Source organism: Helicoverpa armigera, chromosome 3 (genome assembly GCF_030705265.1).
Source record: "Helicoverpa armigera isolate CAAS_96S chromosome 3, ASM3070526v1, whole genome shotgun sequence".
In the NCBI taxonomy this organism is placed as follows: Eukaryota; Metazoa; Arthropoda; class Insecta; order Lepidoptera; family Noctuidae; genus Helicoverpa; species Helicoverpa armigera.
This window is the reverse complement of record NC_087122.1, coordinates 11,283,770-11,310,063: the sequence shown is the minus strand read 5'-3', so window position 1 is coordinate 11,310,063 and position 26,294 is coordinate 11,283,770. Positions and strand designations below refer to the sequence as shown.

Genomic DNA, 26,294 nt, shown 5'->3' with positions numbered 1-26,294 from the left:
AGTATAGAAGTAACCTAATTGTCGTATCGAATATTAGTAATCTCAATGCAATATGACTAAGTTTTGCCTTAGAAACAAGTATGTGTTCAATTTAAAAAAATGTTTAAGATCAATTATCAGTATATAAGTAACTTCTCGAATATTTGTTATTTCAATCTCAACGCAATATTACTAGGTTTATTTAACATATGTATCTCTAAAAGGCATACCACACATCACATTTAACAAGTTGCGGTTGTTGCCAATCTCAGTACTTAAGTATTTTTAAGTGTAAGTATCTATAAGTTCAAATAATGTCAACAAAAAGTACAAATTGCATAGGGCAAGGGTATAGGATACCAATAAATAATTGTTATGTATAATTTATATCAGTATCGTACCATATTTTTATATCTTTGTTATTGGTAATAATTAATATATTTGTATGTATACTTTTTCTGGAATGTTATAATGTAGTTTTGTTTATTTATGTAAACAGATGTTATGTATGTAATTACTCGAACAGGTTATTTAATAATATTGTAAACGCTACACCTCCACTGCTACCTCACATAGTTTAAGTTTTAGCTATAAGCTGAACACTTTTGTAAACAGTATAACTAAAATAAAACATCCATTTTGCTTATAAATATTTTTATTTAAGAATGTGAGTTCTTGTAGTTACACTTTTCTCATATATTTCGATAATAATCTTCATAAAATTAGAAATAGAAAAATAATATCAAAGAGCTATTTTCTTCATTGGAACTTTTCGGTGAGTCAGGTTATATTGCATTTGATTAGAATTTCATCACGTTTGGGCAACTAGTCAAAGGCTGAATGCTTGTAGGCAACCCAAGCTAAGTAAAGCATTCAAATTAACATTGTATTTCTCACAATATATTATAAAAGCAAAATTTATTGGTAATTTCATGTCAAATTGTCTTAAGAAACACAAAAACCATAACGATTTCTATTATGTCTCAAATTATTATTATATAGGCAAATATAAGTCTCTACAAAGGAAAATAATAGGAAAACATGATTTCACCACACAACGACATATTAATAATAAACTGAAAAGAAATCTAAGTGACATTGACTGTTTCGTATTATTATGGATATTGAAATTTATTATGATTCAATATAGGTATTTGAATACCTGAGTAACTGTTTCAACTATGAACACAAATCGTGGCTCGCTTCTATTTAACATATTCCACTAATACACGTTACAGCACAAGGATTATTACACCTTTACTTTCAACATACAAACATTAGCTTACAATAAGGCTCTCAATTAAATTTTATAGAAAACCCGGGATAAACATGTTGTAGACGGGTAGTTAAGGTACCGAGATCATAACCAAATTCTCAGTCGTGTCAGGTTTAACTCAAAAGGAATGTGCTAATTCCAAGCTCTTGCAGGTTAAGGCAGAATTCGGTTACAACCCCCCAACGAAACGAGAAAATAAAGAAAATAGTCGTCAAAAAGAGGCGACACTAGGATAAAAAACTAATTGATTGTTGTCTATGCTCCCCTGTGTCAGTGTGTGTGTGAAAGCAGAGCTACATTCGCTGTTACGGGCGCAGGACGGTTCCTACGACGCTACTGCACGCAGCAGTTGGGCCCCTTGTGCCCGTTCTTCTTCAGCCGCGACTTCGGACGGTACTTCTCCAAGTACGACAGTTGCTTCGCGTTGATGGCGCCACGCCTTTGACTGGAATACATAAACAACACTTTTAGCTTCGTGGCAGCAAAACATTGAAGTCAGGTTCCCTGCATAAGTGCAACCATATAAGGCAACACCTCGCTTTAAACATGTGCATAAATATACACTTTTACGCGTTACTTGTTCAATTATCAATTAATTGACATGTACGTCACGCCCCTAAGCATCCTGCCTGCTTATAAGGTAGCGTGCAAGTATTCATGCAGAAATATATTTTTAGCCTTCAGCGAATAATCGTGTCCTCTTGATTAGCATCGCGGCAATATTTATCATCTTTCGTATCAAACAAATAATATATTTTTGAGTGATGAAATAACACTGTATATCGAAGCGATCATAATCACTGTGTGATAGCAGATTTTCCATGAATTCAGGAAATTATTTTTCCTTATAATGCTTTCCTAATTTCCCTAATGCTCCATAAAGACCACAAAACTCATATTTTATGACGAGTCTGCCAATCCTTGTCAAGTTCTCTCATAAAGTTCTAGAACATGTAAAGGCCCAACATCCTCTGCATCGTGTTTTCAAGTCCATGATACTCACTCTCGAATAGTCTCGACGGCTTCCTCGTACTTCATGCCGAGCTCGATGAGCGCGATGGCGACCATGACGGGCGCGCGGCCCAGCCCGGCCACGCAGTGCACCGCCACTGCCGCCTCAGGCTTGTTCTGCGCTCTGCCGAACGAAAACACGCATTTAGCAAAAATATTTCGAAAACTAAATATTATTTTTTCATCTCAAAGCAGTCTTTTGTGGGACTTTGATGGAGTGAAGAAATTATCGAGACTGGAAATGTAGATAGTAACTAAGGAATCAGTATTCATAATTAGCTTCAGGATTATGTAAATGAGATGCCTCTAGCCGCTTCCTAGTTCTTGGTATTTCAAGTAATAACAGTGAAACTAACATCCCAGCAACTAAAACTTAAATCGTTTCATTCCCACTGAGGAACGTTCAGTTAATGAAGCCATTACAGAGTTGCTTGTTTGAGTAATAACTAACAAAACAAACACGAGGAACGTTTGATAATGTGGTCACAACACCAAACATAACACAATTTACATAATTCTAGTTACGACGAACAATAATACGTCGCGTAACAAATCATTTTATAGGTATTAAAGGAACCATGGAATACGGAATATATCGTACAGTATGTGTCGATCATAATCAGTGCGTCACACCATACCGCACTTACGTAATGATAACTTTGCATCTGCGTCACCCATAATAACTAGCATCTACTTTATTAACTGAACAAACACTATTATTTCGTGACGCCCAAATATTTATACAGATACTGCATTCCAGTAGAATCTTATCTAACGTTAAAGTGCAAAAATAATTCGCAATAATATTTTATAATGAACCCTAGCAATTTGCTTGAAATGTAGCAGAGATATCAAAAGTTACTGACCAAGGAATTATGATTTTCAAATCGAATTCTAGACTAACATTCACAAGTCACAAATTTTAAAAACATTAAAACTTATGACAGTTTTGAACTTAATAAAATAAAAACTGTTACAGAGTGGGCAGTGTGAAGGCTAAAGTCTAATGTCGGGATAATATATCTCATGACATGACAAGAAGCTATCACAAAAATTTTGATGAACAAAAGACAAAATAGACAAGTCTGAAGATACAGCAGGCTCATAACGGCATGGCTCCTCTTATTTGGAGAACAAAAATGGGGGTTCAATAGAAAACCTAGAAAGCAATACTCACTTTTCACGCAGAATCTCAAACCAGTCATCGACGACATTGGCGGGCGGGAAGGTACCGTCGTCGTAGGCGAGGTCGCGCACCTCTATGCTCTCGGCCTTCAGCGGCGCCGTATCGTAGCTGGGCTCGCACACGCGTACCACCGTGCACACGTTATGCTTCCTCAGCTCCTGTACCAAGAGGAACGGCTTGTTTAGTAACAGCATTACCAATTTAAAGGAATTTCTGTGAGATCTACTCTTTGAGGCTGTGCATCTAATTTCTGACTCTTAAAAAGATCCTGTATGAGGTCTATTTGAAAACTTGTCAATTTGCGGCAACCTTTAAGTCAAAATAAAAACATTCTCTTGTCTGCCATCATCTCAGCAAGTAAGATACTTGCTGTTATTTGAGAAAATATATTGCGTTGCCCCTCCCTCCAGATATGTAATGGTGTTGATTTCCAGTCTAACCAGATGAAGCTGAATATTTCATGCGGACCTCCGCAGCAGAACTGGTGAGACCGGTATGCGTAAGGTTTAATTCCTTGCCTTTCAAAATATTCCTAATGAAATGCGGTTAGGTCACTACTCTTATTTAGAAGACATACGTGATGATTTTCTTTACATTGTTTTATTTGTATTACCTTCGCCATACCGTATGACTTTTTACTGGAATATTTCTTATGACCACAACTGATTTAAATCTAGAACGTTACATTAATATTATAATGTATTAACAATTAATTGATCATCAACCACACTGACCACAAGTAAATAAATAAAAATGACCAAGTTAATGACGACGTCAATTATAGCTTGTATTTGGTTAGCGTTGCTTGAAAACTCGTGAAAAAATCGCCGTCTTTATGAGGAAGAAAGAATTTCTTGTCACAAGGACTCGCGGAAAGATTTATGCAAAGTTTTAAGAAGAAGCCAGGCAAAGAAAAACAGAACTTCCTTACTGGTTGACTTATCAAAGCACCCGTATGTTTATTAGGATTTGACCTTTTGAAATTATTTACCTACAAAAGTTGAATTCGGAATACTGTGAAACTTATGAACGTGACAAAAACATTTCATTTATTTATTTATTTATTTATTTCATGTTTTGAGTTTGACCTAATAACTGATGAAGATATAAGAAAGTGTAATATTTACCTGAAGATAGGACTGAATGGTGACGTCGGACGGGCGGTCGGTGATGAGGAACCGCATGTTCTTGTACTCGATGAGAGAGGGCGCCGGCCTGATGTCCTTCTGCTTCATGGTGATCGAGTCGCTGCTCTCCGGTCACACAAGATACAGCACCCAGCTGGTAGTCACGTCACACGCGTCAGAGAAAGATGTCACGGTCCGTCACAGTCTAACAGACAAACTGTCACTCTATTTCCACACAACACACGACAGTTTCGTTACTTTTGTTTAGAAAGGGTCCAATTATATAATGAGAACCACCCGCATGGATGTCGCTTTCAACCACTTGATCGCATTCGGAGACGAACAAACTAAAGTTCAGAATGTGGAATGGAACTAAAAGAAATTATGCGAAAAACATAAGTTTTGTAATCACACTAACTTCGGCAACTGAATGATATGCTCCAATTAACGGTGGCTTCCGAATTTAAGGTAACTGAAACAAAAATAATAGATTTGTTAATGTCAGCGATCCAGCCGGCACCGCGCTGTGATTTACGATGAATATCATTTTTAAAGCGTATTTGCGTCAAAGCCAGAGCAACGACTGAAGTGGAATAAAAAATGGCTTCTAAAAATAGAGCTTGGGATAAAGCGAAGTTTCGGTCATGTGGACGTGCGATGTTCTGAACGCCTATGTCTGTCCATCGACATCGGTATTTCCGAGCTGATCCAGAGCCAACATCGCGTCAATTGTGGACGTGCCGCGCAGCTCAGCACTCTTATACACAACACAACAGTATGATAACACAATATGTAAACACAACGCCATCTGAACAACATCGCTGCTATATGTATTTCGATAAATACCTGTTCAACAAGTGCACATATATTATTATAGTGATGTAACGCGTTAGGTAAACGGATTTAGCTACAGAATTATCGCGGTATCGCGTTCTTGACTTGGTCAGGAGCAGATAACAACTGATAGTTCGGTCGTGGGACGGCCGGCTTGGGTACACCCCACTCTGGTTTCAATATGGCGGTTGATAGTTAACTGGAGCTAGTAGTTACCTGTGGGTGGGTGTACGTGGTACAGCGCTTGGGATGCGTAGTGTCGCGCGCTCCCGGCAGCATGGGTCCAGCGGTGGCACGCTCCGCTCCCTCGTCGCACGAAACGCCCTGCAGTTTATTTGTGTTGGGCCTGGCAGTACTCCGCGCTGTCCAAGCGGAACTCCATCAATGTCGCCACAGAAGGGATCTCCAGCTGTGACAAACAGATAACAACCATTAACTAAATGTAGCAGCGTCTCAGTTATCATAATACCACGATGACTTAGTGCTGAATTTGCACTACGCACACGAGGATTAAATGATTCTTGGAAGGCGTATATTAATAGATCCAATGGACAATGAAGTACCTACTCATATAAATGTCCCGATAAAATTTATTATTAATGGAAAGGGAGCAAGATAAATAAAACAATTTAGTCAATATTTGACTTGGATATCAACTATACCTATCGATCCTTGTTGATAGACGAATGGCATTGACACTTCATCGAATAAAGATTATTCACATGTAGCTATGGAAGTTGGAACACAATATTACTAACGTTCTAAAGCTCAAACGCTTATTAACACATTTCTAAACAACTGAAGATCACGAAATTTATTCAACAAATGTGGTAAAACAGTGAACAATGCTATTAGCACGCTATGAATTATATCGTTTGCCCTCCAAATATCTGGCATCTTACGCGTTACTCGGTGGTGTCTTGCTAAACAACACTTCAATGCAAAAATACAATTTTGTCACAATTAGCACAAAACAATAAAGACGACGAATTACAGGAGCAGCGCGGGCGCGACTCGAGCAGCGGCGTACGAGTTGTTGGCAGCCGCTATACCGGCGTGGGATTTACATATACACGTCATATGTTTACATTCAAATATACAATCATGCTTAATGTACAATCTCGATGCAAAACATTGGCAGCAATCGAATTTACTCTCCTTCCCCTCCCACTCTTACCTAACAACACGAAAATCTTCACAAATATTTTGAAGTGTTTTGCTTTATTTCCTTCAGATTTTATCAAGGAGATGGCGCAGACTTGGGAACAGGCCAAAAGGAACAGTGAACGCGCAGACGCGACCAAGGATATCTCATTTTGAGAATTCAATTTTCCTTGAGCGCAAATACATGCCTGATCCCACAGAACAAAGTTAATCTTCATAATAGGAGAGTATTTAATTTGTGTGGTTCTATTACAAGCAACAAAGTCATTACGCTGCACGACATAATTGCCCATTCAATCTATTCTAGATGAAACGGTCAACGAAAGATAAAAATAAGAGTGACGATGTCACCGAAATAACATGTTATCTGCTTACACAGTGCTGATTTATGAAAACTGGAACTTCTCCGCAGTTTTTTTTCTCACTATATGTATAAGTTAGTATGAATGCTCTGGTAACAAAATTAATAGAGAGCAAATTAACGCCAGACACATCGTTATGGAAATGAACAAAGATGTACAATTAAGCAGTTTTCAGACAAAGAGTCTGCCCTCTGCAGCCGCAGTCGAAAGATGGATTGTCTGAACTGGACGAGACGGTCGATAAACTCCTGCCAGACTGCACACATGTTCAACAATGCAGACGGTTCAGACTAACATCTGTAACGTCTGAACTCGAGAGTACGTCTAGCCGAGATAACTAGGTCCACGAGATCCAATACAGTTGCCTCTTGACAATCTGCACGTAAACCCACTATGATGTTTGCTACAATTATTTGCAAATGTTTCTGATTATATTTACCCCCAGGTTTACCAGATAAGACTGAATCATTATTGAACTGGTTCTGATATAAAAACCTATTATTTGTCAACATCAAGCAATAAATCTTGTGCATTACGTCCAATTCGATCACTATTCAGGTCATTAGGTGTACTCATTACCATACGATAAGGACATTTTATTATTCCGTTGTAAATAAATTACATACTTATAGTATTTTTGACTTATAGTACCGTTCACAGTGCAAGGGCACGAGGATGCGGATGTTATTGGTCTATCTATAGCACTGGCAGTCTAGCTATGGAATTCAATGGATGAAGACTAAGAAAACATAGAGTGAATTTATAGCGTCGACACGTGGCAAACACCGCCATGTTGAACTTATAACATAGTACTTGAGGAACGGCAAACAATTATTGGAAACAATGTACTTCATTGTGTTGGTCAAAGTCACGCACAAGTATTAACAGTGCTAAGTTTTACAGTTAAAGTGGATAATGATATTTAACTGCAGTACTGGTAGATTAATAAAAAGTTAAAAACATGTAAATTGTTATGGAACTATGTTCTCGGAACGAGTGACTCCCCAATTTGCAAACGTCGTAATTTTCATTATTTATAATTGAAGTAGGTCTACGTGATGTGTCACGACGAGTTGGCGAACTAACAAAACAATACAATAAAGCAACGTAGGTGTATACCCTGAAGGGTTGAGTTTTCAGTACCTTCTAACGTCTAGTACCGTAGTAATGGCGGAAACAGGGCGAGGTCGTCGCACCACAATATCTATGCAACTAGTTGCACATTTAGCTTCATTGCCGGTAATTCTAGGAAGCGGTCGTAACCAACCTTGATGTTGTTAGCCCCAACTCGTATTAAAACGTAATTTCTTCCACATCAAGTTTTTGCGGTTGATGTTTTTCTGTTTTTCTTTGTTGGTAGAATTCTAATTTCCTTTTAGGAGAACGCAAATGGTTTCGCAAACGGTACTATTGTGTTCCCAGTTTCTAGAAAAGATTATGTCACTTTTGCTCCAAGATATGACAAATGTAAAGATAACTACGTTTTCCGATATCTTATAGCAATTCAAATACAGCAAAATAATATTTTGTCACTAAATATGTTGCCGCGTGTATGTTGAATTAAGGAACCACATCGCGGACTTGTGCATGCTTATCAGTGCATAACCGCAGTTGTCATGAAAAGCCTGTTTTGACAATGAGTAGTTAAGTGCTTTGAGTAATTACTGTTAGGTGATTAAAGTGTTTGTCCCGACGAGCGACGACTTTAAGAGGACGAATTGGAATTTTTGGCGCCAAGGATGTCAATTTTTCTCAGTAAATACAAAACGGATCAAAATACAACTTGGTTACCTGAAAGTTCATGATATAAGCCTTATTTTGTTAGTTGTAGAAACATGATTAGGTAACTTTTATAACAGAGAAAAATATATCAAACATACCTCTTTTTAAAAAGAGATTCACATATTATGGGCAAACGGGGCCGATTTAAGCCTCTTAACTTTTTTAGTAGTTGAGTATATACATACTCTTTAAAATGGTAGTAGGAATTTTTATTAAATTATCATTTCTAAATATTAAAATTACAAAACCATTTTGTCGCTTACGACTTTTAGTTATAAGCTAGCGCGCGTATTGTTATCCTCGCCCCGCTCAGACGCTCCGACCCCTTTTGGCGCCTTAGATGCGCGTGCCGGTTATGGAATTATTGTTGACCACTTCCTCGCCTTAAATACCGTAATTTGGATAGCTGAACCATTTATACAGTTTGCGACTTCTCATCGCGGAATTATCCATTACCAGATGACACTGAATGTGCACGATATTTCATTGAGCATTCATCCATTTCATGATAATGTAAAACAGATCAATCTGATACCCATATCCGCCTATCTCGCGGGATTATTATGAACTGATGTGAACAATAGCGATAGCTCATGATTTAGTCACGAAGCGACTGTAGAACCGAAGGCCACTACCAGATAAAACAAAATGACGATGTGCTATCAATGCGAGGTTTAATATTTTATATCGTTGATTCCTTTCAAACTACATGTCGTCAAATATGTGGAACTGTATTCCCATGCAAGTAAGAATTTTGTTAATTCTGATTATTTTCGTTGTTTATTATGTGGCAAACTAGGTACAGTATCAAACGTTTATCACATGGATACAAGTTTTATTTGTCAGTTTTTGGCTACGTTCCGTATAACATAGATATACCAGCACACTGAAAACGATTTGACTTTGAATGGGCCCGACGCACCTCGTTTGCTACCTATTAGAGTGCGGATTATGCGCACATGACATCATGCTTAACATCCAAAACAGGGTGGCAGACTATATTGGCTACAATGCAATGTGTTTTTACGACCACACGTAGATTATGATCTACATCTATAATACATTCAGAAGGAGAAAGTTTTAATAATATCAGCCTACGAAGTAAACACTTTTAATCATAATAAATAACAGATGACCGCGAAACATACATTTCTTTGTAACATACATTCTGTTTTTAATTTCCATTAACTACCGAGCCAGGTCAGCGAATTGCGACTCATTTCACAGGAAATATAAAGCGTAAAATATATTTCACAACAAAAACCGAACTGCGTCAACACTTCCATCAGGCCGAAATGTTTACTACTTGAGCTAGGTTATGATGAATCACAAATGAAACTGAAAACATTCTAATATTTACTGAAATATATCATCAAGAGAATGTTATCAGTATTTATCTCGGGCAATATAAGTAATTTATGTGTTCATCTGAATGAAGTCATATCCGTCCACTGTCGCTATCTTATTTATAGAAACAAGCAACTTCTTCGAGACTAAAGTATTAACTGCATGCAGTTCATTACCACCATATCTATCTGATAATGGCTTTGCGTCAAGTCTACAATAATATTTTTAATTAACACATACAAAAGAAAACTCTTCTACAATATATTTTACTAGGGCCAAACGAAAATGGATTTTCTACCCTAATTAATTTCGCATTAGCGTCGTGAACATTTTCCGTTGTTATGTATATTTTTTGAGCTCTACGCGTTGCATGGTTACCTGATACCTTAAAGTTAGGCGAGGAACTACAGTAAGTGCATCGATAAATAGATAGCAACTTTTTACTACCCAAATCCTATTCAAACGTACGACAAAAACTTTACTGTCTTTTGTAATATTGTAACAGGTCCTTACTGTAATTTTAGAGAATCAAAATACAATAAAAACGTCTATATAAAATGCACCTAATGAGTGATGTTTTGTTGTTACTATTATAACGAATATTATTATAAATGCATTGAATACATTAGCATTAATTGAAATGCAATCATGTATGTATAAAAACCCAAGAATTTAAGTCCTATGTATGGCCATTGCATGCAAAATGTGAAGACTGTGATTAGCTAAAAACCTTCAAGGTAAACAAGCACATAAATGTAACAAAGCAAAGACAATTAGTGAAGTGGACGATAAACAACATCGACTAGCAACAAACAAAGGAGATGCGACATATTATATCGTCATTGACCGTGACATTGATAGCCCACGTATTGTGGACGAAGAAATCTGATATAATAAAGCCAATATATAAATTAATAATGGAAACTGGAAATATAATCACAGTCAAGGATATTAATAACTCCATGGCCGCTATACAAATTGGAGTATCTGTTATGATACCACTAAGAATTCCTATTGAAGTCACCATAGCCACACCCGCTATGAAGTAAATGGTATTAGAATTGTATTAATACAATGCGTACATATAAACGTGGTATTTAACCAGCACGCTACATTCATTCTACAAAAATGGAAGATTATAATGCCATTTCATTTGTGTTAAACGTATAATCAGTTGGCTGGTTCATTGTTATATTCGCAAAGACACTAACCTATGGAATTTGTAATTCTCTATAACTGAACTGGGTAATGTATGGTCGCAACGTCAGAAGTTTGCACTTAGGTAATTAATGTGCGAATTTCATAAAACGGAAAACAAAGATTCCGACAAAACGAAAAAGTCCTCCTTTTTGGGAAATCGAAGAGTTTCAATCCTCATAATGATAAGTGCTAAGCGTGACCACGTTTTTAAGATGAAGTTTGAACACCTGTTGATTCTTAAATTGAATAATAATTTCAAGCAGGATTGCAATCTATTCTAGATGATTCACTATCAAAACTATATAAAATTGTGCAATATCAAAAAATTACCTGGCCACTGATTTTGACCATATCCAACCGACCAGGATCGAATGGTTTACGTGCTCTCCACAGTGTTACTTTGGTCACGCTCGCACGACTCTTGAGGATTCAAAAGGCGCCAGTAATGCGGGACACCGACGATAATGATGACACAAAAACTTCACTTACGTGAATCCGGCGCGGCGGATGAGAAAACAGTTATTTGTAACACAAAAATAAAGTTAATAAACTGATGAGGAAATTAACTGAAACTATCGTGCACACGCAACTGAGGCTGTCGTTGTAGACAGATTTGAAGGTTAGGCGTTTACATCGCAACGGGTCGACACTGTCCGTGCCGCGGTCGTGCAGAGACTGGCGCGCCGGTCGCGAGACGTCACGCCGCGCGGCGCGCCGGTGGAGCAGGCGGGGGCGTTGGCGTCACTTGCCAGACGTACTCCGCGCCGCACGCCGCTATCCACATCCAATTGCACGCACGCACACCAGTCTGCCCACACGTTTCGCACAAGTTTTCAAACTTTTCACAAGTTATGATCCACCATAAGAATGAAACAATGACTGTTTGATAGATCTCATTTTCAAACGGTAAGGAATAATGAATCATGTTTCAAATACTCATTAGAGAACACAAGACTAAACAGGAGTCGAGCCGTTTCATCATGAGTTAAATATGTCTGCAATATGACCTACCGTTCGATTTAATTGCCGTTTAGTTTTTAGTTTTCAAATTGTCAAGTTTGTATTTCCTATTATCATCTCAATCGAAAGTAGCACCTGTAACCGAACCAATTGCATTTTAAACAACGCATCTGTGACCGAGAAGATTCGACCAGCAACCGCGACGCCGCCCGTCGGTCACAATCTAATAATAGCGAGAAAAACGAGAAAGAATTCGTATTAAGAAACTCCCACGCGTAGCAATCTATACGTATACGAGTAAGTACCATCTTTTGCCCGCAACTTGCACCCGGTATGTTTAGAGGACAACCTTTTCATTAAGTAGCTCCAAAAATGAGTCATCCGGGGTTTGCATCCTTACAAAGTTAAAAAAAATCTTTCCTACCGTTTATCTACTTTCCCGGAAGAACTATTGGTATTTTTAGTGAAACAATGCAAGACCCAAAAATTTATCACATGAGATAGGTACAATGATGCAAGTCTGAAAATGTTCAATTAAGGTTATCGACAAAGCGACCTCTGTCACTCAATGGCGCAACATGAAATTCTCCCTTTATTAGTTGCAAACTACATTATTTTTACTAAGCGCATGGATAAATAGGGAATGTCCTCCTACGTCGAGCTGGAAACACAGGCTTTGTGACACAGCTGCCGTTATTGTCGAAGCCTGCCCACTACAACCCGCTTCGGATAAATTTAGCTCCACCCACGGCGCGGGGAAATTTTCTAGTCCATTGAGAATAATGGAATAGACTGAGCAAAATAGGTATTTATCTTGTGGGTTGGATTATTTTAGATGGAATAAAGCGCGTGTTATCTTAATCCAAAATCCTTGATGAAGATCATACATAAATATTTATAGACAAACTGTAACGCAGATTTATAAGTTCAATCACCTACATGATCATAGACTCGTTGGGTTAACGTTTTCAAGTTCTTCTTGATTTCAAAATAGGCCTACATGTATGTCGTCCTAAAAATTAATTGGTGACTGTTTTATTATTTAAACTGATTTCAAAACATTGGGCATGTTCACCTTTTGTGAACGAACAGATTGAATATAGAGGATCCACGCCCCGTTTATGAAGTTCCAGTTAAAAGAGCGTTAATACATAGAAATGAAATTTTATTGTTGAACTATGGCTTGCTCCAACGTGTCCATGTCCCACCCACGTGACTTCTGCACGTGGCTCCAGCCCCAACGTGCTTTCCTAGGATAAACAAACTGGGCCATTGTTAGAAGAACAACTCCCACTGCTAACGTGCCAAGTACTGAAATTTAATTGTATGCAGAATTGTAGAAAACTAACATTAATCAATTTCAACATATTGAAATATCGTCAACAGCGTCATGGACCGCAAAGTATAATCCTTTCAGATTAAAATCAGTTCACAGTAACGCTCTACATATCGCAGTAATTATAGATTTGATAAATGTTTATCTGATAAACTATGTATTAAAAGCGGAGTTATCTTAATGAAACATGTCGCTATTTGCCGCAGTAATATAATTTGGAATACAACAGGTAGCTACAAATGCTCATATTCAGAGGGCTCCATGTTGCATTAAAATTAAACACCAAATCTATTAAAAAAAAAAACTAATTATTTAGATGGGACGTCCTCTGCGTATTATGGCGCATGGCGTCCAAAACTCCTAATATAAAACAGTCTGAAGGTCAAATCCATTCGCGGCAACATGGCAACGGGCGTACCAGATTATTTTGGGTTACCGGCTATTCTATCATAAATATTGATTTCTAGAATAACCGATAACTTTGATAATATAAGAATGGGCATATCATTTAGATAGTATAAGAACGTCATATAAAATGATTTATATCGTCCAGAATTTTCCAACTAGATAAGATGATACAGTACAAGATTAGCAACTGGGCCAAAACCTACAAGGAAAACTCGGATTCATTTTATAACATTCGTTCTGTTATAATCCCAGAAATATAATAGCACCCTGAGAACACCTAGTTTTGTTATAATGCCATTTATTCCAGCAGTGAAAAGTGAACGCTCGACACATCTTTATGCAGCATGGAGGGGAATACGCGGTGCAAATCAACTTTCACAACACTGATACTTACCTTCCACGCAATGGACCAATCACAACGATTTAACGCTTCAACGTAGGTGCCTCCTTCAGAAGTTTATTCACACAAACGCACCCGATTGAGGAAAGCGTTCTATCGATATCCGACCTCATTATCTGACATGGATTATTCAGGCTTTCCCTTTACATTAAACTTTCCATGCGAAGTCATGCGGACAAGTTACAAGGTTTTGGTTCAGAAACTATTCCCTTGTCCACGAAAAAGAGGTTCACCTCTCGGTGTTTACCAGAGAATTAACTAAAATTTAGCAGGATAGCTGGGCAATAACTCGGTACCGGTTACGGTGAAACACGGAATTGACGTGACTGACATTTAGCAACTCGGGTACTAAAAGGCCGAAGGCCACGCACCACATCGACCGTCCTGCCTGTGCAACACTCATGAAAATATACGAATACTAACCTTGCAATTTCAATATTAATGTACTCTTCATCTCTAACTATTGCTATTTGTGTAATCAAATAGATAAACGTAGATATCCAAGTCTTTAATCTTCAGTCTTGTAATTCAGCCTCATTCTATTCGTAGAAAACTGTACATAAGTATACGATCCGAGTCACGGCACTCAATAAGATGGAACATGGGCGTGCTGATCAAATGTGACATGAAACTCCATCTCATTATGAAGGTTAAGACTATACTAAGTAAAACTACTGAGCACAAGAACATTTTAACCATATCCAAAGTTATTTTCTTCATTTAAGCTGATAACATTGGGTTAAAAGATAGAAGAAAAGTAGAAACAACTGACATCACCTGTAGACGTCTGTGTATCTAGAACACGTCCACGTGTAGGCGATGAACGTCCCTATTCGCTTAAACCTAATGCAATATTGTATCGAGATGACCGTTGCACCGCTCCCCTTGGGTGTATGCAACGGAAAACGGGTCGCGACCCACTTCGCCGGGATCAATACTCGGTCATCGACTCCGCCCGCGCCTCTAGCCCCTTATGTCTGCTACAGACAGACACGGATTTGAACTTTAATAAACTGCTGACCACTTCAAAAGTCTGAACATTCATAATAACATATGGTTTGAACAAAAAAATTACACTGAGTTCAATCTAAAACCCTTATTTTTTCCGGATGATTCTATCTACGTCTCCATTTTTAGGAAAGGTTATTCAAGAATTCTATCAAGATATTAAATTGCCTTAGATATTTTTAGCGCGAGAATGTTGAGCCATAAATCTGTGATGTTTTATTGAGTTATCAACGTGCAGGCAGATGCTTGGGTGATGTATGGCATGTTATCATCGTGTGGCTTGTAAAATGATAATAGCTGAACCTTACAACGATGAACTTTGCATTCACCGGCGAGGGGTGATGCATGATCAAGTTCATTAGCGATCTGTAAACAACTATCTGTCTGAAGTGATCAGGTGATTTTCATTAGACAGTTTAGTTTACAAATTGGTTTATGAAAACCATTATGATTTCTTAGTTTTAAGTTGAGGCTCCTAAATGGTGCGTAGTAATTTGACGCATCTGCCTCGTTACTTGTAACTTTCCATATAAATTCCAGGCTCATGTGATACAGTGTATGTAACAGATTTCTTTTCTTTCGTGATGCTATTAAGCTGTTTTTCAAAAGAGATAAGATCTGAAAAGTTTTGTCATATACTTATATCAGATCTCAAGGTCTTACGCACGGACGTAATACTCCCTGTCTTTTAATCTATGTATGTAGTGCAGATAAGTAGTTTAAAATCTGATAATTTTGGTATGTTTCAGATATTGGGAATTTCATCATTTTCTTTGAAATTACGAACGGAAATATTTGGAATTTGTTATTGAAGTTTGTTAGAAGCTAAAACTTTAATAAAATATACAGTAGCTCTAGCTACACAAACGCTGGAAGATAAGAGTCGGGGCGTGACGTATTAACTGTGACGTACTGCGCATGACGTCACGCGCAGTGGGCGATGGACTATATTTAGGACACTAGGTTTTTCCCAGAACCCAGGCCACTATCAATTATAAATAGCTTTCCAAGAATCCTTTTTACTTGTGTATTTTTTTCAAACTTGTCACCTGCAAGTCTGTTCTATAGCGTAAGTTCAAATGAACACAATAATAGTCTATTCTAACTGGTAAAGCTAGTGTTTTTTCCAACACGCTTATTTTAGGAAGTACTGGTTCGATTTGAAAAAGTATACGAATAAATGTAGAGAGGCTGCTCTTTACTCGTATGCATAAAGTCCCCATTCCTTTGGGAAGCGAGAGAATCCGCTAGCGGCAACTAGAGCTACATAAACTCAGTAGCCATAGTGATATGGGTAAGTCAAGGGTATGTTTTGGATTTTGGATTTGGCGCCAGTCTGTTTGGAAACTTGAAAATGTGCTAAAAAATAATGTTATTTTTAATTAGCCGATATGATGAACGTCCTGACCGTGGCGGTACACGGCGTCGGCGACCTGGCTTAGTGACCCGGATCCGCCCGCGCGACTGTGCCGCGTCTCTGACCCCCTTTACCTGCACTTACACGATCGTGAATAGACTCATGTCTTTAGAACGCGCAATGCAGCTTTAATATCATATTCTGACATTAAACACAAGAACGCGATTGATCCAATAACAATGAATATAGAAGGGAGGGGAAAGACGGTTAAAGGGTTCAAAGCAAGGCTTTCCTAAAAATAGCTCTGAATAAAAGGGAACGAGAGAGTTGTATCTCTGCATATTATTCTAGATTTGAATCCTCGCATATTCTCCTCCGCCTCTGCCTTTCTCGATATAGAACCTTGGGGTAGTACGGTTTTAGCTTGATGCTGTTTACACGGGATTAATACCTAAATAAGGTAACATTCATTATCTTATTTACCCGCTATCCATCATCACGTCTCATGAAAACCATATATGTAATGAAACACAACTCTGAAGATGGTATACCGTTTAGAAACCGAGCTTCAGAACTTTCAACATATATTACGATGAACTTCTTGTCAATTTATTACAAAAACGAAGGCTATTTTCAACGCTAATATCTGTCTAAAAATATACTTTTATGATCTAGAAACATATATAAACAGGTTTCGTTCAGAAACCTATCAATCTTAAGCGTAAATGAATAATACGTGTTGTTTGTGTCAAAAGGACGGGGCTGGGTGCGTCGCCCTGCGGTTCGAAAGCCCGACTATGCAAGGAGCACGGAGCAACGACCTTAGCCCTTGCTGAATAGCAGCCCGAGTTTTTCTATGTACGTAGTAGGTAGTTATTGCTTGTCAAGCGGCCCTCTTCTCCCCCGAGACGGGCGGCGCTTAATGGCCACGCCATTTAACAGCTTTAAGTCGAGTCTGAGTGGCGCTTTCCGGAAATTCCAATGTTTAGAGTTTGCGTTCGTGATAAAAATACACGTTGGAATATCATTCTTGTGGCAAAGTCAGATTTTTTTAACCGACTTCCCAAGAAAGAGGAGGTTGTAAATGATTAATATCATTTGGATATCTTTTTTAAATCAATGTCTACCTATGTGATTATTGAAGTGGGCCTGTCTAAGGCAAAATATTATTAGGTTTATTGTTTTGTTTGGTTTTATTAACAGGGTAAACAAAACGATTATTGTAGTCGCAAACTAACGCCACCATTAAACTATTTTATTTATTTATTTATTTATTTATTTATTGCAAAATGTATACAGATGCATCTTATGCTAGGTACACATTACCCTAAAATAAATAAATAAAAATAATAAAAATAAAAATAAATAAATAATAATAAAATAATAATAATAATAATCAGCCCCCTAAATCCCTACCTTACGTCCGCGTCGAACATCAGACCACGTGGGGGGCGGACACGTATACTATCGAAACTTATACGGCTAACAAGGCAAAGGTAACCCATTAACATGGAGACTCGTTCTAAAAGAAAACGTATAGGGCCGCTGCCCGGGGGCGATCGCCGGGGCACACCTGGAGCTGACGCTGGGTGTCACAGCATGCGAACCGTCAGCGGTGAGGAGTTGAACAGGCGGGCTCCCACCGACAAAGATACTACAGCCGACAACAGTGACGATGGTGACAGACATACAGACCGTACAGACACTCCAATAGAACCATTTAGTCCTAGTACCATCTCTTACACACCCTCAAGAGCATCCTCACCATCGATACCATCGTCACCTCCCACACACCCATCACCTCCTCATACTAGTATGAGATATTATCCACCACTGCCAGCTTTGAATGTTGCGCGGGGGGCAAGTGCCTTCATGCCCGCGTCCACCAAGGCTGGAAAACCAAGAGTTCGCATGAGATGGAGCAAAGAAGTAAACACCTTTATCATGCGAACTTACCTTTATATCACTAAATTAGAGACAGATTTGACTACCTACAGACAACAATTGCATGAACTTTTTACACGACAGTACCCCGAAATTAGTGTCTCAGAACAACGCATTTCAGATCAAAGAAGAGCAATAGTTAGGAATAAACTTCTATCCCAAGTAGAAATAGATAAACTAAAAGAAGAAGTGCGGCAACAGCTAGAAGATTTAAGTAACAACATTATGACAGAAACACACACGGCAACACAAAACACAACACAAGTACAATCACACTCACCTACTCAATCTCAAACAAACACACAATCTCAACCGTACACTCACACACTACCATACTCACAAGGCACACACACATCCACACAAACTGAAAACATTACCATAACGCTAGAAAACGATATCGAAACACTAGAAAATTTCCATCAAAATCAGTTATCAGACACGTACATCCAAGAAATACACGAAAAACTTAAAACTGCCTTAACACAGTACTCGGGGATGGACCCAGCAGTACGCCCAAAGCTACCTAAACTTAAATACACACCAAAACTGACTCACTTAGTACGTATATTTAACACTATCATACTACACCAATACATAGATGAAAACATGACAATTATAGACGTACATACACTGATATACTGCACAGCGTTAGTCATATCCGAAGAGCTTAATTATAAAATTACACAATACACTGGCAACACAAGACCAAGAACAGTAAATAAACCACCATGGCAACAAAGACTCGAAAGAGATATCGAAAAATTACGAGCCGACTGCGGTAGACTAACGCAATATATAAACAACAATAGATCTAATAGAGTAGTTAAAAGAGTTGAAGCTATTTTCAAGAACATGACAACACACACTAGACACGAGAATGACAACAGAAAGCCTGAAGAGTTCTTAGACACATTAAAACAGAAGCTTGCGCTAAAAGTTCATAGGCTAAGGAGATACAAAAAGGCACAGGAACGCATACACGATAACACCATGTTTGCTACTAACGAAAAGAACTTCTACAGAAACTTACACAAATCACAAATACACACAACAACTGACATTAACACTAACACACAATTACCAACAACAGAGCAACTAGAGGCATTTTGGGCTGGTATTTGGGAAGAAGAGGTTCAACATAACGATAAAGCCAGTTGGATAACTGAGGAAATAACCAAATGGAATACACTATCAGAAATGGAATTCACAGACATTTCAGAATCAGACATTAATTACACTACAGCAAAATTACACAACTGGAAATCACCTGGTATTGACAAAATACACAATTACTGGTATAAAAAATTTGACTCACTACACAAAATTATCGCAAAAAACTTCACAGATATAGTCCTAGGAAAACAAAACATACCTGATTTCATCGCAACCGGAATAACTTACATGCTACCAAAGGCTCAATACTCACCTCAACCTTCCCAATACAGACCAATCACATGTCTTCCCACAATATACAAAATACTCACCTCCGTACTCACAAATAAAATCAACAAACACATTGAACACCATAACATTATAGCAGAGGAACAGAAAGGGTGTAGAAGAGGCCACATGGGATGTAAGGAACAATTAATTATAGACTCAGTAATACACAAACACGCTACCACCAAGAATAGAAATCTGCACTGTACATACATAGATTACAAAAAAGCTTTTGATAGTATCCCACATACATGGTTAATCCAAATATTACACATTTACAAAATAAACCCTAAAATAATAGACTTCCTACATCACATCATGGCCCACTGGAAAACAACATTACACTTACATTACAACAACGACACTATCACAACACGACAAATATCTATTAGAAAAGGTATATATCAGGGCGACTCCCTGAGTCCATTGTGGTTCTGCCTAGCGCTGAACCCTTTGTCCAACCTACTCAACAACTGCCAAGCTGGATACCCTCTAAAACACACCACAATAGACGAAATCACGATATCACACCTCATCTACATGGATGACATTAAACTATACACAAAAACAGAGAGAGACATGAAACAATTAATAGACATCACCACAGAATTCAGTACAGACATCAACATGCAATTTGGACTAGACAAATGCAAAACACTACACATAATTAGGGGCAAAGTAAAACCGGGAGACTACACTGTTAACACTTCAGACACAATTGCAGCTATGGAACCAACAGATCTGTACAAATACCTAGGCTACAAACAACTCAAAGGATTGGACCATACTTCTATTAAAAACACATTAATTACAGAGTATAAACGGAGAGTGACCGCAATATGCAAAAAACAACTCTCTGGAAAACATCTCATCAAAGCATTGAACACCTATGCAATTCCAATATTGACCTACTCGTTCGGAATTATAAAATGGTCCAAAACTGACATACAACAAATCGAACGAACAACACGCACCACACTCACCAAACACAATAATCTACACCCGAAATCCGCAATAGAGCGTCTCACCATCAAACGCCAAAACGGAGGGCGAGGCCTAATAGACATCAACTATCTTTGGCAGAAACAAATTCATAGGCTGAAAACATTCTTCCACACAAAATCACACACCAGTATCATCCATAAATCGGTTACGCTAAATGATCACAACTACACTCCACTCAACTTACACGAACAAACAGACACACAACACAACAACACTACTGACCCACAAACACAAAAAATAGAGGACTGGAAGAAGAAAGTCCTGCACGGACGACACCCACACGACCTGGAACAACCACACATAGACACGATAGCCTCGAATAAATGGCTCAAAATCGGTAACCTGTTCCCAGAAACCGAAGGGTTTATCATAGCAATCCAAGATCAGATTATCAACACTAAAAACTACAGAAAATATATTATCAAAGACCCCACAGCCACTAATGACAAATGCCGCAAATGTCACACACAACCGGAGACCATACAACACATCACAGGGGCATGCACAACACTCACACAGACAGACTACACACACAGACACAACCAGGTCGCAAACATCATCCATCAAAAACTAGCACTCAAACACAAACTCATACAAGACACAAACACACCATACTACAAATATACACCACAAACTATCCTAGAAAACACCACACACAAACTCTACTACGACCGCGCTATTCTCACCGACAGGACAATACACTACAACCGACCAGACATAACACTTCAGGACAAAGTCAACAAAATCACCTATCTCATAGACATAGCATTACCCAACACACACAACCTACAAAAAACCATAGGCGAAAAGATCAGCAAATATGAGGAATTAAAAGAAGAAGTCTCAAGAATCTGGAGACAAGATAAAGTCTATGTAGTACCCATTGTCATCTCCACCACGGGTGTTGTACCTAATCACCTCCACCACAGCCTGAAACTAATAAATCTTAAAGATTCCACCTACATTTTACTCCAAAAAGCCGCAATCCTCAACACGTGTCGCATAGTACGAAAGTTCATGCAATTGGATGAACATGGAATAACACCTCACATCAACACCACACAATAAATACACACTACACGCTACATTTACTTGGCACCCGCCCGTAAATGTAGTCAAAACTAGCCAAAAGGCTAAGAAACAGAAATGTTTACCCCACAATAATAATCAAACACAAACTCATACAAGACACGAACACACCATACTACAAATATACACCACAAACTATCCTAGAAAACACCACACACAAACTATACTACGACCGCGCTATTCTCACCGACAGGACAGTACACTACAACCGACCAGACATAACACTTCAAGATAAAATCAACAAAATCACTTACCTCATAGACATAGCAGTACCCAACACACATAATCTACAAAAAACCATAGGCGAAAAGATCAGCAAATATGAGGAATTAAAAGAAGAAGTCTCAAGAATCTGGAGACAAGACAAAGTTTATGTAGTCCCAATAGTTATCTCCACTACGGGTGTTATACCCAATCACCTTCACCGTAGCCTCAAGTTAATAGACCTGAAAGACTCCACTTATATCCAACTTCAAAAAGCCGCAATTCTCAATACGTGCCGAATAGTGAGAAAGTTCATGCAATTGGACGAACATGAAATAACACCTCAACACACACAATAACACACTACACGCTGCATTTACTTGGCACCCGCTCGTAAATGCAGTCAAAACTAGCCAAATGGCTAAGAAACAGAAATGTTTACCCCAAATAATAATAATAATAAAATATAATATAAATAATAATAAAAATAAATAAATAAATAAAAATAAATAAATAAATAAATAAAATAAATAAACTATTTATTTATTTATTTATAGCGGAAAGAAAATAATGGCGTCTTTAAGAAAGATTGAAAATAGAAACAGTAAACAACTATAGTTTCTAAGAAATAGGTATTTATTACACGTGCGTCATTACAAATCACTTGGGAACGCTAATTTATGGAAGGAATGGGAACCATGAACTGGAAAATAGCACGTAGGTACCAGTCAGTGAAGATTTGTGTAGCAACGAGCTAGCACAAATTGTCTATTTAAAGAATACTCCAAACAATGGGGTCTTATTACTTGACTAACCAAGTGCGAGGTGACGTCAACATACCTAACATTGTCAGCTAAAACGGTTTTAGATGAAATCGGTAGAAATTGGCGTGGCCTCACACTGTATGTGGTCAGGCGGGATCGTGCGTGGGGTAACGGACCAACGCTTGCGCAGGGTCAACACACGCTAGTCAAGGTCGGGTCGTCGCACTATCCAGAGTCCTGATATTTTACGCCAGAGCAATAAACTGGTATCAATATTAAAGTTCTCAGTAAAGCTATTAACTATATTTAGTATAGTAGAGCAGTTTCTCAGTTGCTCTCCGTGTGCGGTCTTAGAGGATCATGTTGCCTGCAAGGTCTTAACCGCATAAGGACACACAAAGGTGTCTATCTCGCCTTACGTTGTCGATCGGACAGCTGCAGCTGAGTGAACGTTTCAGCATAATATCTAGGTACCTACATTTAAACCCTTACGCAGCGAGTAGGTTCGTAGACTTTACACGTGCATGAAACGGTGTTAAAACAATGACTACCGCAGCTCGTGTTTCACAACTTATCGATAAACTGCATTATGCAATTGTGACGCAATTAACTCCAAACGCTGGAGGTTTGTTTTGCAAAGCATAGGAAATGTGAGGACAAGCATTCTTGGATGCATGCAGGTAAAATGATGACGTCAATGATGTAGGTATTATAAGCAATAAGATTGCGCTTAGATTTTTTTTAATGTCGTAGACAATTTGCTATTAGAGTGTGTATAGAATGGCGATTGGTAATAATTTTGGATGAAGTAATAACATTTATGATACAGTTAAGAAGTGACATTACCAATGAAAACATTCTGGTTGAAAAAACCTGCATAAAAAGACAGTCCATTCATTACTATGATCAATCAGACAAGCAAAAGGCCAGGTAATATTTTGAACAATAAAAACAAACAAAAAAACTGGAAGGTAACATTCCAATGTCTGGCAGGTAAAATTCTTTGATACAGGAAGACAACTTTTGTTTGTAAACAAGTTTTTGTATCTGTGAACAGTAGGTAGGCCCAATGGAAAGTGTTACTTAGATATATCGTCATTTCCCTTCCCCTATCTCAATGTGTTATAAAAATAACTAAAAATAGTTGGTGCAGCACATCCTCTTCTTCCATGCCTTCTAGTTTACTTGTAAGTACCACTAACTTTGCAGCCACATTGTTTTACACACAAACCATCCGTCTAATGTTATCTGGTTAGTGGGTGTCTTTGGCGGCTGTCCTCTTTAATCTATAAACATCCACATTAACACTCAACACTCCCATCAAATCTCACACTCACTCATTCATAGACTGCCAAAGGACTCACTGAAGGAATATACTAATCAAATCAAGAACAGGCAGAGACAACAATCAGAAATCATCTTCATGGTGCCATTCTATGCGACATGCACTAACAAGCACATACAAATCATTTATGGGTGGCACGGACAAAGTGAATCCAAAGACAATGGACATTATAAATGGAAACAATCATACAGCCACAGCTTAGTTTATAAATTGGTGGCATAACAATCACACTCTTTATAAACATTTGGGTGACATTTAAAGAATTAATTTTAATAATAAACAAGTAAAAAGTGTAAGAATAAATTGCATTTAAGAATAGCTTTAGGTTCTTATGTTAAATAACATGTAGATATTTAACAAGGACAAACATCTTAAGTGTCATTAAGCTGTATACATATTTATGAACCAAAATTGCAGGCTGAACATAAACAGAATACACCCAGCTGACCCATTTTATCAACAAATTAGTCACATCTTGACAGCTAAATATAAACTGTGCAGCAAGCTGTAAGTAAATGTTTCACAAATGCTACTAATGTTTTGCTGTGAGTTGAAACTTTCAACCACATTACAACAGCTTACTTTCCAATTTTAAACATAGCTAGAACACTAAGTACCTACAGTAAGTACCTAGCCAGTTAGATTAGGTTGCAAATGTTCTGTTCAGCAACATCATAACTTTTTATGTCGACAATATTGCGTGACTCACTCTACAGAACGACATCGGTGTATCGACCGGCGATTTGGTCGGCAGAATTAGGATTCGAACAATGAAATGAAGACCACGCGTAACACAAGAACGGTGGCTATCAAAACTTCTCTATTGGGCGGCGGCCACATGAACTCTGATTACGGAACCACAATTAACTAAAGCGAGATAGCAGAATAATGATACAGAAGTTAGTACAACAGGATAATGCAAATTGTATTATAATTTAAATAGTTTCGTGACGCCTGCTGACGTTTGTCGCTCAGCGAGGGCACGACCTTAGTAATGATTTTGTTGAAAATTTATGACTGCAAGCATACTTGACGTATTAAAAATGTAACTCACCTTCACAGCCATACACATTGAATAGAAATTGAACGGTTGCAGCCGTGAGCAGCCAAGGAAATTCACTACACACGCGGAAAACGTGTGCACCGCACAAGTAACTTGCTAAACTAAAATTTCAATGTTGCCACTTGCTTGATATTCTACCGATAGTCCATTTTTCAACAATGTTGCAATGACAAGTATAGTTAATTCTACTATGATGAAGGTATATTGTTGTGTTCAATTAGAATTTTATGTAGGTATTGTTAATATTGTTCACTACTATGATAATTTAACTTATTTAAACAAAAATCTTACATACAAAAAATCCTACACTCCACTTATTAATAATAGATACATTTATTCTTACAACGTAAGTAATTGTTATTATGTATTATTATTGTATATAATACCTAAAAATGCAAATGCGAAGAAACAGAAAACTGAAAAATAAAAGAATACGACGAATTGAGAACCCCTTCTTTTGGGAAGTCGTTAAAAAAATCTACCGTTGCCATTACGTAATAGCATTAACTACTAATTTGGAAGCTATTTTTAGCAATGACCTGCAAAAAAATCGTAACGGATGTCACGTCAGAAGCGGGATTTTACAATTTACAGACTCTGCATTTTTTAATAGGTAGGAGCTTTGATAAGGGCTGACCTAACTTAAATGGGAAAATGCCTATTAGCGCCTAGTAAGGTGCGCAGCCGCTGTACAAACAACTAT

General features: G+C 37.9%; 1 protein-coding gene across 6 annotated transcripts; it reads right to left on the bottom strand.

Annotated features, from left to right (window-relative positions):
• Window positions 1–616: 616 nt before the first annotated feature.
• Window positions 617–25,700, bottom strand: LOC110372929 (PRL-1 phosphatase). 6 transcript variants are annotated; one of them, XM_021329957.3, is made up of 6 exons: window positions 25,583–25,700; window positions 5,630–5,822; window positions 4,580–5,051; window positions 3,444–3,610; window positions 2,259–2,390; window positions 617–1,700 (listed from the first exon to the last, which is right to left on the bottom strand). In XM_021329957.3, the coding sequence occupies exons 3-6, from the start codon at window positions 4,685–4,687 to the stop codon at window positions 1,589–1,591; spliced, it is 519 nt and encodes a 172-aa protein (XP_021185632.1). In that variant the 5' UTR covers window positions 4,688–5,051; window positions 5,630–5,822; window positions 25,583–25,700; the 3' UTR covers window positions 617–1,588. The 6 variants fall into 6 exon arrangements, with proteins under 6 accessions (XP_021185632.1, XP_021185633.1, XP_021185635.1 ...); XM_021329958.3 differs by lacking the exon at window positions 25,583–25,700 and adding an exon at window positions 11,758–11,964; XM_021329960.3 differs by lacking the exon at window positions 25,583–25,700 and adding an exon at window positions 11,599–11,750.
• Between the last annotated feature and the right edge of the window lie 594 nt (window positions 25,701–26,294).